Genomic DNA, 13,800 nt, shown 5'->3' with positions numbered 1-13,800 from the left:
TAATGTTAAAGCCACTGAGGCGGCGACGCGATGCGGAGTTAACGGGCTTACTGGTACCTTGACTGTGCCGCTCAAGTGCGCGAGTGGCCTAATCAACACCAAGAGCATACGCCCGCAAGTCATTTCAAAAATGATACCTGTGTTAAACCATCTAATTCTCTATGGGTGGCCTGAAAATCTATTCACAAATAAATGTAGCAGAATGGCCCTCCAAGCGTGCTCATCGCATCCTTGTTCGTGATGTTTTTAAATGTATCCAACATCGGACCCAAGGTCAGCGTGTCATTGAGTGTGCCGTTACGACTCGGCGGCGAGTTCAGGAAAGTGATGGTGCCATCGATCGCATTCCTCCTGTTCTTGAGATCGTGGTTCTGCCAGATCCACCATGTGCGGTCGATCTGAGCATGGTGGAAGTAGAAAGCCTGTTGGAGTTAAAACTCATTCTAGTTGACTATGAATTGTGATAAAAAAACTTACGGGGTCGGATGGTGAGTTGAAAAAGTCGGAGCCTTGATCTCCTCCCACAGTATAGTGACCAGCGCTGTGGACGCCAAGGTAACCGGTCGGGAAATCGCCTTGCATGCGGTTCTGGAAGCTAAGGATGTCCTTGCTGTTCTTGATGAGTTCGGTAATAACCTCGTCCCTCGACCTGTAAGCAGCGTGCTTGTTGACGTCCCGACTTAAGCATCTCGGGTTGTAACCCAAACCGTCAGCTTGCGGGTTCGGCTTGATTCCTTTGACCTTGGTTTGAATAGGCCCAATACTTGAAGTCCAGTTTGCCAAAGGACCCGAGATACAGCCACGGCCACTTCCAGGCTCAAGCTTGATTGGGCATCCCGCCGCTTCGGAAGGTAGGCACCAGCATCACCGATACTGGTATCACTGCCGTCGAAGAGGGGAGATGAAGCGGGGTCTTCATGCCACCATGCCCAGTTGTAGTATGGCAAGTATCCTTTGTAGCCACACTCGTCACGCAGTAGCTGCTCATAGGCCCAGATGTAGTATCGGTGCCAAGCTAGGAAGTTGGCCTGATAGTGTCAGCACACCATGTCACCCCTACGACTGCCACAGATCAATCGAGCAACCTGAGTAGTTTGATTCAAAGAGACATTGCATATTTAGACATACAGTTCCGTGGACAGAGTAAGTCTGTTGGACGTGAGTCACGACAAAGTCGTCGAAGCGGCTCCTTGCACCAGGTGCGACCCCAGCTGGCGTGAGACCAGGCTTGGAGTGAAGACACTTGATGGCATCGATGTAGTTACGCCTCTCGGGCTTCGTGAGCGTCGACCTGAAAGATACGAGTCAATTGGATGTGCTTCATAACGGAGATTTGAGTACATACCACTCGCATCGAACTTTCACGTTCTTCAAAGTGCACTGGCCAGGGTTCGGATAGCCATTCTTTGCGACATCAACTCCGACGTTTGCTAGGCCAAGAGCAGCCAATTTATCGTGCTCCGTAACTTTGAAAGCACCGGCACCGCCGACAAGCGCCAAAGTCGCAAGATCGAAAAAGCGCATAGCAGCAAAAATACTGGTGTCGATAGCGCAGCGTTACTTCTTTGGGTGGAAGGAGGATCAGTCAATGAGAGACCTAGGAATGGGACTGCTCTGGTGCGTCCGAAAATTCATTGACAATGCCGCTCTCCATATATACCTGCCGCTTGCTGCACACTGGTGCTCTTGGCTTCTACCTCCCCTGCAGAACAGCGTGTGCGCGAAGCGAGGAACATGCAATGCCGACTCAAGGCCGAGCATGAAGGATCTACTTTGCCATACTGCACGGCAATCTAGATGCTTAGATGAACCCTCGTAGGATCTGTGGCGCGGGATTGAACAGATGGCTGGATGCGACGTCGGTACCTCAATTTAACGAGATGCAGATAGATCTCCCGGCGTTAAACAAACCTGTTGAGTAATGTGGGCGATCCTTCGTGAACCCTTGCGTAGGATTGGATTTAAATATCAGTGGGTATCGCTGCTCCGCTGCGGTTAGCTTGATGTACATGCGAGTGCCATGGCAATGGGTACAACGCCTCAACTACATGGGCTGCTCATATTTTTCCAGACGCAGTCAAGAAGCCTAATATCGCACATGCTGAGGAGGTGATTTGAGAAGAAAGCTTAGTTTACGCATTTTATGAATGCGATGAAAATCCGAAGGTTGGTGATGGCCAGTACAGGTAGTCTGTGGAGGCGATAACTTCGACCCGCACCCGCGCCGCAATGCCAAGCACGTCGGAGGCGGCTCGGGGCATCGAGCCGCTGCATCTTCATCTCGATTTCTCCACCTCCTTCCATCTTCTCACTGCGCATCCTTCAATCACTTCGTTTCCATCCGCACTTGACCATAAAATTCTTGCGAAATGCCGCCTCATCTGTGTTTCCTTACATGCGATGAGGAAAGTACCAACCAGTATGATGCCTTTCGAGTGCCTTCTCAATTCGGCATTTGACATTGTGTCATGTACCAAATTCACCAACACTTCCAACTATCTTCTCGATGCCCCATCATGCTGTGAGCTCGCAACACTCACCACTTATTGTCGAATATCTTGCCGTCCACATAATTCACCATCTCCCTGACGGGTGATAATCGGTCATGACCGGCGCCAAATGCCATGCCCTGCTGCATCACATTACGGTAGTTGGCACCTGGCGACACCTTGCCTAGGACGTATTCGCGACGAGTCTCAACAAGGGTAGGGACCGGAATTGAGCGGCCTATAACAGCCTCCATAGCTTGCCAAGCAAAGGTGATGCTCTCCTTTGCGCCTGCAGATACACCGGCCGCGTCCAGCATCATGATTTTGGTATTAGGATACGCTTGTTGAATGAAGCGGGTGATGTTGGGATTGTAGGCACCGCCGCCGCACATGAATAACTCCTCGATCTCCATGTCAGCTGGAGCGTAGCGCCGGTAATGGTCTACAATGGATTGTGCTGTGATGCGGGTGACCGTGGCGACGACATCGTCGGGAGTCATGTCCAGTTTCTCGGCCTTATCGATCAACTCGAAGGCGAGCGTGTCGCGAAAAACCTCACGGCCCGTCGTCTTGGGCGGGTCTAGGCTGAAGTACTCGTGCTGCAGGAATTCGTCGACAAGGGCCTGGTTAACAGTACCCCGGCTACCCATCTCACCATCCTTGTCGTATTCACGCTCACCGCCAGTGTAATGGCGCACAACGGCGTCAATAAAGACATTGCCTGGGCCTGTGTCGAAGTCATATGTTTCCGACACGCCGCCCCTATTGTCCGGAGGAATGAAGCAAACATTAGCGATACCACCGATATTCTGGCAGGCGCGGAGCTTCGTAGGGTGATGGAGTAGAAGTGAGTCGAAGAAAGCAATCAGGGGGGCGCCCTGACGACCAGCCGCCTGGTCGGAGACGCGGAAATCGGTCACGGTAGTGATTCCGGTGCGAGAAGCGATGAAGCAGCCCTCAGCCATAGTGAGCGCAGACTTGACCTGGTCAGGCTTGGGCATAGATAACAACCAGATGGTTTGACCATGGGATCCGATAGCATCGATGGATGATTTGTCCACATTGTGCTTCTTGCAGAATTCTTCTACGGCGTCGGCAAATGTTTCCCCGAGAATGACGTTCACCTCAGATAGTCCGGATGCGGACGTTCGGTCGTGGAGGATGATGTCCATAACGCGCTTTTTGATAGGCTGTGGAAGCGGTACTTCGTCATATTTGAGAAGCTCGAAATGCATAGGAGACTCGGGTGTCTCTTGACGAAAGCGACACAGAGCGCAGTCAATGCCATCCTGATAAAGTCAATAATTATCCAGATCGAGAGTCTCTTGTTTTGACCATAAGGAAATATTGTAAGACGAGGTGTTATGATGTTGGAGTTGCATCCCTAATCATGCGAACTTTGATGAAACCTTAACGGTTAATGTGTTGGTTCTAAAACAAGATTCAGGGCAAGATATGCCAAACCCATGCGTTGTAATTGGATTAAATAGAAGAACTTGATGTGCAATATTCGGTAAAGGTGAAGTTCCTTAATGCTCATAGAGACTTACCATTGAAGTACCAGAGTTCAAGCCCAGGACCGTGAGGTCAAGGGGTCTGCTGTCTTGAAGGGCCATTGTGGTGCAGGCTGTGATTAGGAAATGCTGATATTGACTGCGAGAAGCTTAAAAATAAGATTTGTAGTAAGTGAAGTGAAGTGGCCTAAATCAAAAGGAAAGTTGATGAGAGAAAGTCATCTGGGTTCTGTATTTAAACACTCTTACAAATGGCTGGCACTCACGCTATTATTAAGGTGGAACAAACAATACATATCCAAGTACGCGGATCGTTCGCCACTACGAAACGAGCGACTACGAACATCCGAAACATCGAACGAAATGGCACTCTTTGCGCTACCCTGAGGCTGAGATCTTGGCTATTTGGACGGCAACAACCGGATAGTAGGCTTAGCTAATTCCCTAAGAAGTGGCTTTTCTGCATGCTAGGGAGGAAATATCGAGAATGGTAATGGAGGGCGTTCTAGTTGCCGAATCGACCTATCGGTTACGCGCCTACACGGGTTGCTAAGCGGCTAAGCGGTCCTTTAAGCTGCAACGCGGCAAAACGGCAAACCGCTTTAGACTTCGCCGACTCAATCTGGATTTGTCACATCGGCATCATCTGGCTGTGTCTCTCTGTCTCCCGTTCAGCATTGCCTTCTCTCCGCACAGCAACCGACACCCCAGCTAAGTTGCGCATTGACCCTTACCGGCTTTCTCCGTAGACCGCCCATGGAGGCGTTTTGTGGAGATGCATACTGGAGAGTTATCCCCGGAATATGTGCGAACTAGTTGTATGTGTGGGTTAAGCTTGTTTGCATTCGAGAGTCTACAAGATTTTCGGTCTGGGGTCCCGTCTTTACTGGGCATTCCCAGTATATCCGTTGTAAGACCTTGGCTCTACGTGAGGTATATATAGCTTTCCAAACCCAGCCTGACAGACGACTATATCACAACGTCTTCTTTCCACCCTTCCTATCGATTGATCAATATCTGGAGCGAGCACCAGAGCCCCAAAGTCGTCACTCGGATGCGTTAGCAGTCGCCAACCTTCACCATGGGCTACACAACTTATTGGAGGAAGCTCTCAGCTTCACAGCTCAACATCGCTATTCAGGCTTTCTCCCTGATCTCCATTTTCTTTGAAGGCTATGACCAAGGTGTGATGGGCGGTGTCAACAGTTCGCCACGCTACGTCGAGGAAGTGGGCATCGGTAACTCGGATGGCAAGATCACCGATACCTTACACGAAGGTGGTATCGTCTCTATCTACTACCTTGGCTGTATAGTGGGCAGTTTTGTAGGCGGATGGTTAGCCGATCGCATTGGTCGCATTAATGGGTAAGTCGGCCTTGAACAGTTTCTTGCATTAACTGGTTATTAACACTCTTAGTCTTTGGATTGGTGCTGTCTTTGCTCTAGTCGGTGGTGCTCTTCAGGCTGCTACACAATCCTCCGATTTCATCCTCGTTGCTCGCATAGTCACTGGCCTTGGAACTGGTGCACTCACCGGTATCACCCCTGTGCTTGTTTCCGAGACCTCTTCGGCTTCCCACCGCGGTGGTTTTCTTGGATACGTTTTCATCGCCAACTACTTGGGCATCTCGGTTGCCTACTGGCTCTCATTCGGCCTTGCTTTCATAAACAATGGCTACTCTGATATACGCTGGCGATTCCTTCTGGCATTCCAGTGCATCCCAGCCCTACTTCTCCTTCTTGGAATAAAGGCGCTTCCAGACTCTCCCCGTTACCTTGCATCCGTTGGTCGTTATGACGATGCGCGTGAGGTTCTTACCCATGTCCGCGGCGGCTATACACCTGATGTTGAGCAGGAATTCCTCGAAATTGTTGCTGTGGCCAAAGAGAGTAAGCCTAGCTCCCCTGTGGAGTTCGCTAAAATTCTCATCGGTCGGAGTGGCAAGCCTGGCGCTCACTTGGGCCGCCGCGCCTGGCTCTGTTTGTTACTGCAGATTATGGCTTCTTGGAGTGGTATCACTGCTGTCACCGCATACTCTCCCACACTGCTACGGGCTGCGGGCTACTCCACACTTACCCAGAATGGCTTGGCCGGTGGTCTCAACACTGTTGGCATTATTGGAACAATCATCTCTGCTAATATTGTGGACCGTCTCGGACGCCGCAAGTGTCTGATGCTGGGCTCGTTTGGGCTTTTTGCTGTCAACTTGATCGCTGCCTCGCTATACGAAGCGTCTCGGTCCCAGCCTCAAAATGCAGGGTCATTTGCGCCTGCGGCCGTCGCCATGCTGTTCCTTTTCAATCTAATCTACGCGTCGACCTGGGGCACCGTCGCTTTCTTGATCCCCACTGAGATCTGGAGCTCCGATATGCGCGCACAAGGAAACGGGTTCGGTATCACAGGCTGGGCTATCGGCGTTGGTATGACCGTCCTAGTCAACCCGGTCATGTTCGCAAAGCTAGAAAACCGCACGTACTTCCTTTTTGCTGGTCTTAACTTACTCTGGATCCCCGTCGTATACCTCTTCTACCCGGAAACCGCGGGTCGCTCCCTCGAATCTATTGGCGCCCTCTTCTCGACGAAGAGCCCTTTCAACTGGCACATGGAACAGGCCTACCGCAACCAGGGCGAGTTGCTGAAAAAGAAGGGCGTTCCTGATGTCGAGCATTCGGATTATTTTGATAAAGACAAGGCTCTCGAGCTTGAATCTGTTTGAGCGGCCCCTTCAGATATGTATTGCAGATTAGTGAGCTGCATGCATTGCGTTCACAATAACATAAACGAACTCTGGCGCATAGAGATATATGTTTTAGATTAACTGGGCGTCGTACTTTGGTATTGGTAGGGGTTGTTTGTGGGAAGGAGCTGCGTCTGTTTGTCGTTAGTGAACCCAATCGAACGTATGGTAGATGCTATTTTTCGAGCGTTTCTCTATACAACATTTCTTCTTATACCTATCCCACCACTCACTTCTTTGCTTTTTGCTCCCTCACATCCTATTGCGTACAATCTATATCTAAGCACCAATCAGAAATGGACAAAGCTTATATCGAGACAACTTCTTGATGAGCGGTCAAGTTCCGTGGAGAGCTAACATCTGTGCTCGCATGTGATTAGAGAGGGCTTTGTCTCCGGATGGACGATGATTCAATCATCACGTCAAATAACCGTCACCAAGGAAAGTTTTCGACCTGCACGGACTCCGTACACAAAGATAGCTAGCTACCTAAGCATCAAAGGCTCAACCGCCAGTATAGAAAGTGTCAAACTACATGGTAATGGGGCCACTTTTCATGCCTTGGCATTTTTGATGAGTGGTAAGTGATTAACAATGGACGAATCGTGCTTGGCATACCACGGGCTCTTGACGCTAGCAGGCATCACCGAGTGAACAGGTAGACCTCGGCATGCTAGCCCACTACCCCTTATTCCCGTCCAAAACTCCAACAACCACGTTCTTCCATTACCTGATCAATCACTGTCTTACCCATTTACTCGACCAGTCGTTCGTCATCAGTGTATGAGCTGAAGTACGATAAGCCCCTTCAAGGAAGGTTTGATATCCATGTCGGTGGACGAGCATCGTCCGAAAAAACTCCTACGAGCAAGTAGAGCCTGTACGTGTTGAACTCTTCCACCGCGCATGTACACATATTCCTTTTAATTTCGTTGTCTGCGCGTAATGTGGTTGTTCTCTAACGTCGACGCGTGTGACGGTTGATGAGGGAATAATCATCCTAAGTTGTACCCATCTTACTCTCTGCTCCCGAATCATCGATATAAGCATCTCGCAAGCACCGGAGTCGCCATGCTCTCCAATCGTTCATGCAAGATGTTGCATCAACTCTTTCGTCTGCGCCTCGGTTTTGATCCCTTCCTCACCTGGAACCCACATAGCACCCTGTCGCGATGCATGCGCTCCCCACGCACTCCTCTATATGCTCTCGTACCTTGGCTAACGATCGAACTCTCAAGGTGATTTCTGCCACAAGCGTAGCATCAGATGTCGCCCCAGTGCAACCGGCTCCCAAAGCTGCCAGAACTGCTATGACTTCGACGTGGCCTGCACCTACAACCGCCCGCTGAGGCGCGGACGCGCAGCTGGCCACCTCCTCTCCAGTGAACCTGGATCATCTCTAGCTGTTGATATCGAATCTCGGGATCAACAGCAACACCAAGATCAGAATCATGACGAGCCTCAGCAACTGAGTTTAGCATTGCCACAACCTGTCGTGCAGCCAGCCGGTGCAGCGACTATAGTAGGTGCGTCCAGGAGCAACGCGATCTCATCATCAAGGAAGACAAATAGTGGGTTCGCGACATTCAGGGGGCAGAACCTGGTTGGTAGAGGCGAAGACTTATCCGTGGAGTGGCCAGAGACGGCGTGGAGAGCGTTCGCTGCTGCGAGCGCAGGAACGATTGAGTATCTGGTTGATGTGTACTTCCGGGTCGTTTATCCAATGTGAGTAGCATCCGCTGTCCATTTCTCAGTAAGGGCATTACACTTTCTTGCTACCGGAACGACAGGAGATCACCTCCTAGTCGGTTTCAACTTCTTCATTTGACCTCTTGTTGTGCAAATTGTGCTAAGTCGAACTTCGAGATTTCCGCTCTTCCATCAACCTACGTTGCTAAAGAAGGTACGCGACCAAGACTACCTGAAGGACCATGGCTTTTTCACCTCACTTATGGCAGTGTGTGCTTTGGCGTCAGCTCGAGGGAGAGATGGTGCGTTGTTCGAGTCGAACAAGAACGCTTCATACATGGAAACTGTTTCGTCTGAGACATTCTTCAAAGCAGTGAAAGATCATTTGCCTAAAGACCTTACAGCAGCTCGGGAGCTTGATTATATGCGGGCCTGCGCGCTGTTGTCAATTACCAGTATTCAATATGGGGATATTGAAGCCATGCAGCTATACTTAGGACATTATTTCACCCTGGTTGGAATTCATAAGTTCCATGATGAGGCGTATTGGCCGAAGAACATAACGAACATTGGAGTCGAGGAAAGGCGACGCCTGGTATATCCCATCGCTAACCCAAGCAGTTATATCCGCTGACCTCCATCGTAGTATTGGTCAACCTACACCCTTGACGTTTTCATCTCCATCGTATGGAACGGCAGCGTCCACGCTTACGGGGCTAACGCTCGAGTTCACTACCCGACCGAAGTCGAAGACGAACTCATTACACCCCTCGCCACATTGCCATCCCCAAAACCCACCATCTCGTGGCTGCGCGGCTGGAATTTTACGACCGACCTTTATCTCACGCTGGAGCATGCCTACAGTCAGCTACGCAAACCCGCCGCCCTCATCGACAATCGCATTGACGTCGCCACCATTTTCGGTTTACCTACGTTGCTGTCCTCCCATTCCTCCACCGCCGTGCTAGCGTCTATAACCGAGCGTTACCACGACCTGCCGTCCAATTTCAAGATATTTGCACCACCTACAGGAAATCCTCTTCGCGACATCTTTGGCTTCCAGGCTGCGAACATCCAGGCGACATTGTTGTTGTTGCGTATGCTCTTTCTCAGCATTGACGATGACCGTCGGCAACCCCCGGACGTGCAGCTCAAATGCAACGTTGCGGCGGAGCTCCTTGCTGTTTTCCAGACTATTCCCACCGCTTACCTTCGCGGCATTAGCACTCCTCTCATCTATCACCTCGCAGGGATAGGCACAATCCTCGGCTCTGTCATGGAAGCCCCGCTCTCTGAGGCTGCATATCACAGGGTCAGGAGCATGTTGCTGTCTATTGCAGATTTGCTCGAGAGCCTCGAAAGCGGATTGTCTCGTGCGACGGACATTAGTAAGGGCCTGCGCGCACAGGTAGAGCGTATAGACGAATATATGCGTGCTCAATGCTGGCCAGTGGCGAGATCTTACATGCCGCTGCAATCAAATCATGGTTCGTCTTTGGACTCCCTAGTTCAGCAGCAGCAACCAGATTTAGACAGAAATGCGGGCATAGATACAGGTCGAGCTGGTAGCCACGAAGGTGGCGCGCAATCAACGGAAGTGGAAGAAGGAGGTAGGGTGGCTGAAGGCGAGTTCCTACACGGTTGGATGGGCGAGTTCCAGCTCCCATCTGAGCTACTCGAGGACTGGCCATTCAATTTACAGCCAGAGAGCTGGTCATTCTTAGGGTTAGAGTAGTGTGAAGACCTATGTACTATCCGAGTAGAATATTTGTTACCTTTGGAGAACAGCTAACAAGCTGTCACTCCTAAAGCCGAATGCTAGAGCCCGTTCACCGTAGAGGATGATAGGGCCTCGAATCCACTATATCATGCAACTCCCGTACCTCCCAATATCGAACGTTACTTTGCTGTTGCTTGTATAAGCCATTCGAGTACTGCTGGAGAGTTGCAAGGGAATTGATAACTCGTGAGGTGTCTCCAGGAATGCCCAAGGCGCCAGTGGATAGAAGGATCTTATGAGGAAACAAAGCATGATCTTTACGATTTCATCAAGTGAATTACCATATCTTCCATCCGTCTCATATATAATCGTCGTTCGCTATAGTTGCAAGTCGCCTAGTCCGAACCACCCACACCCATAACACCTCTACCAAACCACTCACTAATGACCGCAAAACCGTCCTTGCCTCTCTTGAGCGCATCCTGGAAAAGATCGTGCCTCTCCGCGCTCTCAACCTGCGCCCTACGAATGGCCTTGACCGTCGCGTTGTTCGAGCTACAGATTGGACACTCGACCTCCGCATCATGCACATCCTCATCGGTACTCAGACAACTCTGATGATAGCTATGCTTACACAAAAAGTGCACAACAGGTAACTCCAGACTCTTCATGCAGACCTGACAGCGCGAGTTTTGGAACACGGCAGGCTTGGTGTTCAGGTTCTCGAGCTCGTGCTTTTTGGCAGTGGTGTCGGAGCGGAAGGTTTCGATATTACGGCGGTTGGCGGCGATTTCTGCGCGCTCGCGCTCGATGGTGGTGCTGAGGTAGGCTTTTATCATGCCCATTGTTGCGACGCCGTTGGTGGAGAGGGTCTGGATTACCTGGAGGGGAGCCATGAGACCGTCTTCGTCGATCTTCTTGAGGACTGCATCGAGTTCGTCGCCAGCTTCCGCAAGGATCTCAGGGGTGGAAGTGAAGTAGGCGAGAGCTGCAGGGTAAAGTGCTGGTTCCTCTGGGCCGTATTTGCGGAGAGCGCGGATAGCACCTTGGGTGTCGTTTGCGGCAGTGTAGGATCGGAATATGTCAAAGTGTAGTCCTTGTTGTTCGCGGACGAGGATGGCGCCATCGCGGAAGTTGGAAAGATGAGATAATAGCAGGACGTTGGATGTATCTATTGGTATGTCCTTGCCTTCGACGAGCTTCTTGGCTTTGTTCTCCCACTCTTGTCGCTCACCATCCTTCTTCGACGATGCAGTGTGGAGGTACATCTCAAACAACGTTGTGTAAAGATCGACTTTGTCGTCTTCACGTAGGTCATTGGATGCGATACACGCCTCGAGGAAGACTATAAACTCCTGCGGATGATCGACAAATGCGGAGAATGCAGTTCGCGGTTTCGGTACCTTGTATTCTGGCGCGGGCTCATCGGTAGTCGTTTCGATGATCTGAGCTTGGCTCATGGTGCTCTTCTGTTCACCACTGGGAGGCGATGCCAACGCGTTGGTGTTCATGTATGGCAGAGGAAGTAGTGCAGCGAGGTTTTGCACAGCGCTCGATGCAACTCCTAGGCCCATACTCATACCACCGCCTCCTCCGGATGCAGGCGCGTTCGGTATGACTATAGCATCCTTCTTGGGTCGGAAGTTTCCGGTGTAATAGTCGATGAAAAGCTGCGTTGTGTCCTTGGGGATGTGCTGCAACAGTATCGTCGCGTATTTCATGAGGTTGAAGTAGGCTACCTCCGGCTCCAATCGCCATACGTAGGCTAGGGCTTCCGCGTACCGTTTTGAATCTTCAATGAGTACATCCACGACCAGCTCGTGTTCACCGTGTTTTCGAGCAAGGAATGCCGCTTGGTCGTAGTAGCCCCCCTGGCGACACATCAAGATAGCGGTATCAAGGTCAAACTTCAGATCGTCTGGTGACTTGATGAACTCTTCCAGCTTCTCTACATCCTTTAGCTTGGCGTAACAGTTCAGTAGGAGAGTTGTGTGGTCTGATGTTGCTTTATGATGATCGTGGAGTTCCTCAAGATACTCTATCAAGTTGTGAATCCGTTGCGTATCAAGAAACTGGACGAGACATTAACATGAATCTTGTTGCGGATCAACCATAACATACCTTCCGGATGACCTGAGATGGTTCGGTGTTGTCGATAGCCTTCAGGTATTGCTGCATAGCAGTATCATAATCTTGTTTGGAATACAGGTAGTCGCCAAACTTCCGGAGGATGATGTTTTGTTGTGACGAATCTAGTCCGGCCTTCTGAGCCAGATTGATGGCCAAGACATATAGATTACGCTGGTACAGTATGTCCAGTTTTTGGGCAAAGGGCTTCTCATGGTATCTGAAGATTTTACCGTCAAGTGTGAAGACGAACAGGTCACCCCATTCGGAGATAACAGCCTTCACTTGCGAAGTCAGTTGCTCCTGATGTGCGACAAACCTCAACTCTGTGTTAAGCAGGGTGAAGCTCGATGTATTGAAAACATCGTCAGCGGCACCGATGCCAAAGGTACGGAGAGGGTTCGACCGGGGCATCGCATTCGATTTAGGGGGCGCGACTATCGCAACGTAATCCTTGAATACGGAGATCATCTTCTTCTCGCCCTCGTATGTGTACGGCGGCCCGCGACCGTGTTGGCCATAGTAGTATATGGCATCACTTCGCGCGACCACAACATCGCGCGATGCCTTATCCACAGCCATGCAACCCACACCACAGCCATACTCATCAAGAGACTTTGCAGGCTGTCCTTGACCCCTTCCAGATATCACTAGTGTCATAATCCGTCCGGTTGTCGCGATGTACAAGGTTGTGATGCTCCCTTCTCTGAATTCTATGCCAGTGATGGGTTCCTCCGATTCGAATACCGTCCGTTGCCGAGCGCCGCGATCATGTATGAGGTCGCCTCGGACAACAGTGACGGCACCGTTTGCGAATCCGACGGCAAGTTGCGAAAGGTCGTCGAGTGCGGCGAAAGCGGATATGGGGAACTGCTTGCGCCCATTGTGGACGGTGAGGGTGCTCTGACACCGCGGGATGCCTGTCTTCTTCTCCAGCTTGTCCAGAGCCCATACTTTCAGCACCGGCTCTCCAGAGAGATCTTCGGCTATGGTGACGAGAAGAGAAGTGCCCTCGACCTGCTTCATGTGCGTAATTGCGCCTGCATCATGGGCCTTGAACGAGCGCACAACCTTGAAGGCTTGCGACACGATGCGAACAATGCCATCTGCGCTGCCCAGAAATATGCTTTCAGATCCAGATGTAATGCACGTGATATTCCCGATCTGTTGATGTTTATAAGACTGGGTGGCTAGGTATAGGTGTGTGTGGAGGGCATCGTCATACCTCAGACAGGAAGGAGCTCTCGTCGTCGGGGAGCTTGACTTGCGAGACGTCAAAGAACTTGAACTGCCACTGTTCGCGCATTAGTCTCGCCATGGCATGAAGCGGAAGGTGAATGAGCCAATACTCACCGGAGTGACTGCCATACTTGCTATCGCTCCATCGTCGCCCGTTGCCTGAATGGCAGGAGCTATCGTCACTCGCGACACCCATGGAAGCTGCGGGCAAGTGCGACCGTGCACCCTTGCCAATCAGCACTCACCAAGCATGCGTGGCAGTGTCAGGGCTTGGCGCGATCCTC

The 13,800-nt window shown here is 51.0% G+C and overlaps 5 protein-coding genes across 5 annotated transcripts; 2 read left to right on the top strand and 3 right to left on the bottom strand.

Annotated features, from left to right (window-relative positions):
- Positions 1-182: 182 nt before the first annotated feature.
- On the bottom strand, positions 183-1,524 carry CC77DRAFT_1060154 (Di-copper centre-containing protein; the record flags this gene model as incomplete). Its single annotated transcript, XM_018528315.1, has 5 exons — positions 183-422; positions 478-741; positions 798-1,028; positions 1,129-1,291; positions 1,346-1,524. 5 exons carry the CDS (start codon positions 1,522-1,524, stop codon positions 183-185), a joined length of 1,077 nt encoding a protein of 358 aa, XP_018387683.1.
- A 777-nt stretch (positions 1,525-2,301) lies between these two features.
- On the bottom strand, positions 2,302-3,937 carry CC77DRAFT_1019273 (UPF0075-domain-containing protein). Its single transcript, XM_018524804.1, has one exon. It carries the CDS (start codon positions 3,722-3,724, stop codon positions 2,537-2,539), a length of 1,188 nt encoding a protein of 395 aa, XP_018387682.1. The 5' UTR covers positions 3,725-3,937; the 3' UTR covers positions 2,302-2,536.
- Positions 3,938-4,648: 711 nt separating this feature from the next.
- CC77DRAFT_960258 (major facilitator superfamily transporter sugar) lies at positions 4,649-6,897 on the top strand. The gene is made up of 2 exons (XM_018535600.1): positions 4,649-5,368; positions 5,421-6,897. The coding sequence occupies exons 1-2, from the start codon at positions 5,085-5,087 to the stop codon at positions 6,718-6,720; spliced, it is 1,584 nt and encodes a 527-aa protein (XP_018387681.1). The 5' UTR covers positions 4,649-5,084; the 3' UTR covers positions 6,721-6,897.
- Positions 6,898-7,405: 508 nt separating this feature from the next.
- On the top strand, positions 7,406-10,165 carry CC77DRAFT_986414 (hypothetical protein; the record flags this gene model as incomplete). Its single annotated transcript, XM_018536217.1, has 4 exons — positions 7,406-7,621; positions 7,980-8,466; positions 8,608-9,025; positions 9,077-10,165. Exons 1-4 carry the CDS (start codon positions 7,570-7,572, stop codon positions 10,163-10,165), a joined length of 2,046 nt encoding a protein of 681 aa, XP_018387680.1. The 5' UTR covers positions 7,406-7,569.
- A 293-nt stretch (positions 10,166-10,458) lies between these two features.
- CC77DRAFT_1019270 (vacuolar protein sorting-associated protein 11) lies at positions 10,459-13,717 on the bottom strand. The gene is made up of 4 exons (XM_018524803.1): positions 13,631-13,717; positions 13,503-13,571; positions 12,272-13,441; positions 10,459-12,222 (listed from the first exon to the last, which is right to left on the bottom strand). The coding sequence occupies exons 1-4, from the start codon at positions 13,643-13,645 to the stop codon at positions 10,546-10,548; spliced, it is 2,931 nt and encodes a 976-aa protein (XP_018387679.1). The 5' UTR covers positions 13,646-13,717; the 3' UTR covers positions 10,459-10,545.
- Between the last annotated feature and the right edge of the window lie 83 nt (positions 13,718-13,800).

Source organism: Alternaria alternata, assembly GCF_001642055.1.
Source record: "Alternaria alternata strain SRC1lrK2f unplaced genomic scaffold CC77scaffold_7, whole genome shotgun sequence".
NCBI lineage: Eukaryota > Fungi > Ascomycota > Dothideomycetes > Pleosporales > Pleosporaceae > Alternaria > Alternaria alternata.
This window is presented reverse-complemented; position numbering and strand designations above follow the sequence as displayed.

Coding starts and splice junctions, on each gene's coding strand:
- CC77DRAFT_1019273 (XM_018524804.1), bottom strand. CDS start 3,724: ATGCATTTCGAGCTTCTCAAATATGACGAAGTACCGCTTCCACAGCCT.
- CC77DRAFT_960258 (XM_018535600.1), top strand. CDS start 5,085: ATGGGCTACACAACTTATTGGAGGAAGCTCTCAGCTTCACAGCTCAAC. Junction 5,369..5,420: donor CGCATTGGTCGCATTAATGG/GTAAGTCGGCCT, acceptor TAACACTCTTAG/TCTTTGGATTGGTGCTGTCT.
- CC77DRAFT_1019270 (XM_018524803.1), bottom strand. Junction 13,442..13,502: donor AGAGCTCCTTCCTGTCTGAG/GTATGACGATGC, acceptor AAACATCAACAG/ATCGGGAATATCACGTGCAT. Junction 12,223..12,271: donor CATCTCAGGTCATCCGGAAG/GTATGTTATGGT, acceptor TGTCTCGTCCAG/TTTCTTGATACGCAACGGAT.